At 47.4% G+C, this 838-nt stretch overlaps 1 protein-coding gene across 1 annotated transcript; it reads right to left on the bottom strand.

Annotated features, from left to right (window-relative positions):
• Positions 1-10: 10 nt before the first annotated feature.
• On the bottom strand, positions 11-761 carry SARC_17599 (hypothetical protein; the record flags this gene model as incomplete). Its single annotated transcript, XM_014288309.1, has 2 exons — positions 11-247; positions 630-761. Coding segments are annotated over 2 exons (369 nt in total), but the record flags the coding sequence as incomplete, so codon positions are not given.
• Positions 762-838: the final 77 nt, after the last annotated feature.

Here is an 838-nt window from a genome sequence, read left to right as displayed (position 1 = left end):
TATGTCGTGCTCACGCCTTCCCATATCTTGTCTTACTTGTTTCTGTGGTCGAGTAAGACAGGGTCCTGCTTAAGCGGTCACTGCGGAAGAATCGTTTCAGTGAGCTCTCATTGGGTGTAGTATTACCGTCTAATAAGTTCTGTTCCCATTGCCTGTAGTTATCAACGTTCAGAAGTATCTCCTGTCGCGTGGTTTCTCGCAGGTTGAGTTCTCTCGCACTGCCTGGCCTAATATAGGCCTCGACCACCTGTACGGTGGGATAGGGAATGTGACTGTGGGTGAGCGGAGGTGTCTTCTAAACTGGACCGTTCTCAGCGGTATACGGACACTTTTACACATACATGGTAGGAGATGCATGAGTGATGGTGTGTGGGCGAGCCGTTTCTTACTGTATTGCTAGATGTAGCGCAGGTACTCAGGACAGGTGGTGTCATAACCAAACCTATACGATGGGTGGTAAGCACGTAGATCTATGGATCATGGTATGAACCGGCTTAAACACAGACGCATATCAAACACCTCTACACAGGCACTCGGAATACGTGCTCTTATCAAAACCATTCGGTAGATTATAAGCACGTATATCTATATCTCACTCCAACGCAGGACGCGTGCATACATAGCCGCACCTCAAACCAAATTTGCCGGGCCTGGTCTCGGTCTCCCAATCCCTCGACTCGTCTACACTCCAGTACATCATGTATGAAGGTAATGTTCTCCTCACACGCATGCCCTCTAGCGAATGTCAGCAGAAGGTCGTACTGCAGATCATGGGGAAGATTGCGAATTGATAAGGAGAAGAGCACGGAGATATTTTTAATTTTCTATATTTCTATTA

This window comes from Sphaeroforma arctica (genome assembly GCF_001186125.1).
Source record: "Sphaeroforma arctica JP610 unplaced genomic scaffold supercont1.11360, whole genome shotgun sequence".
Taxonomy (NCBI): domain Eukaryota; class Ichthyosporea; order Ichthyophonida; genus Sphaeroforma; species Sphaeroforma arctica.
This window is presented reverse-complemented; position numbering and strand designations above follow the sequence as displayed.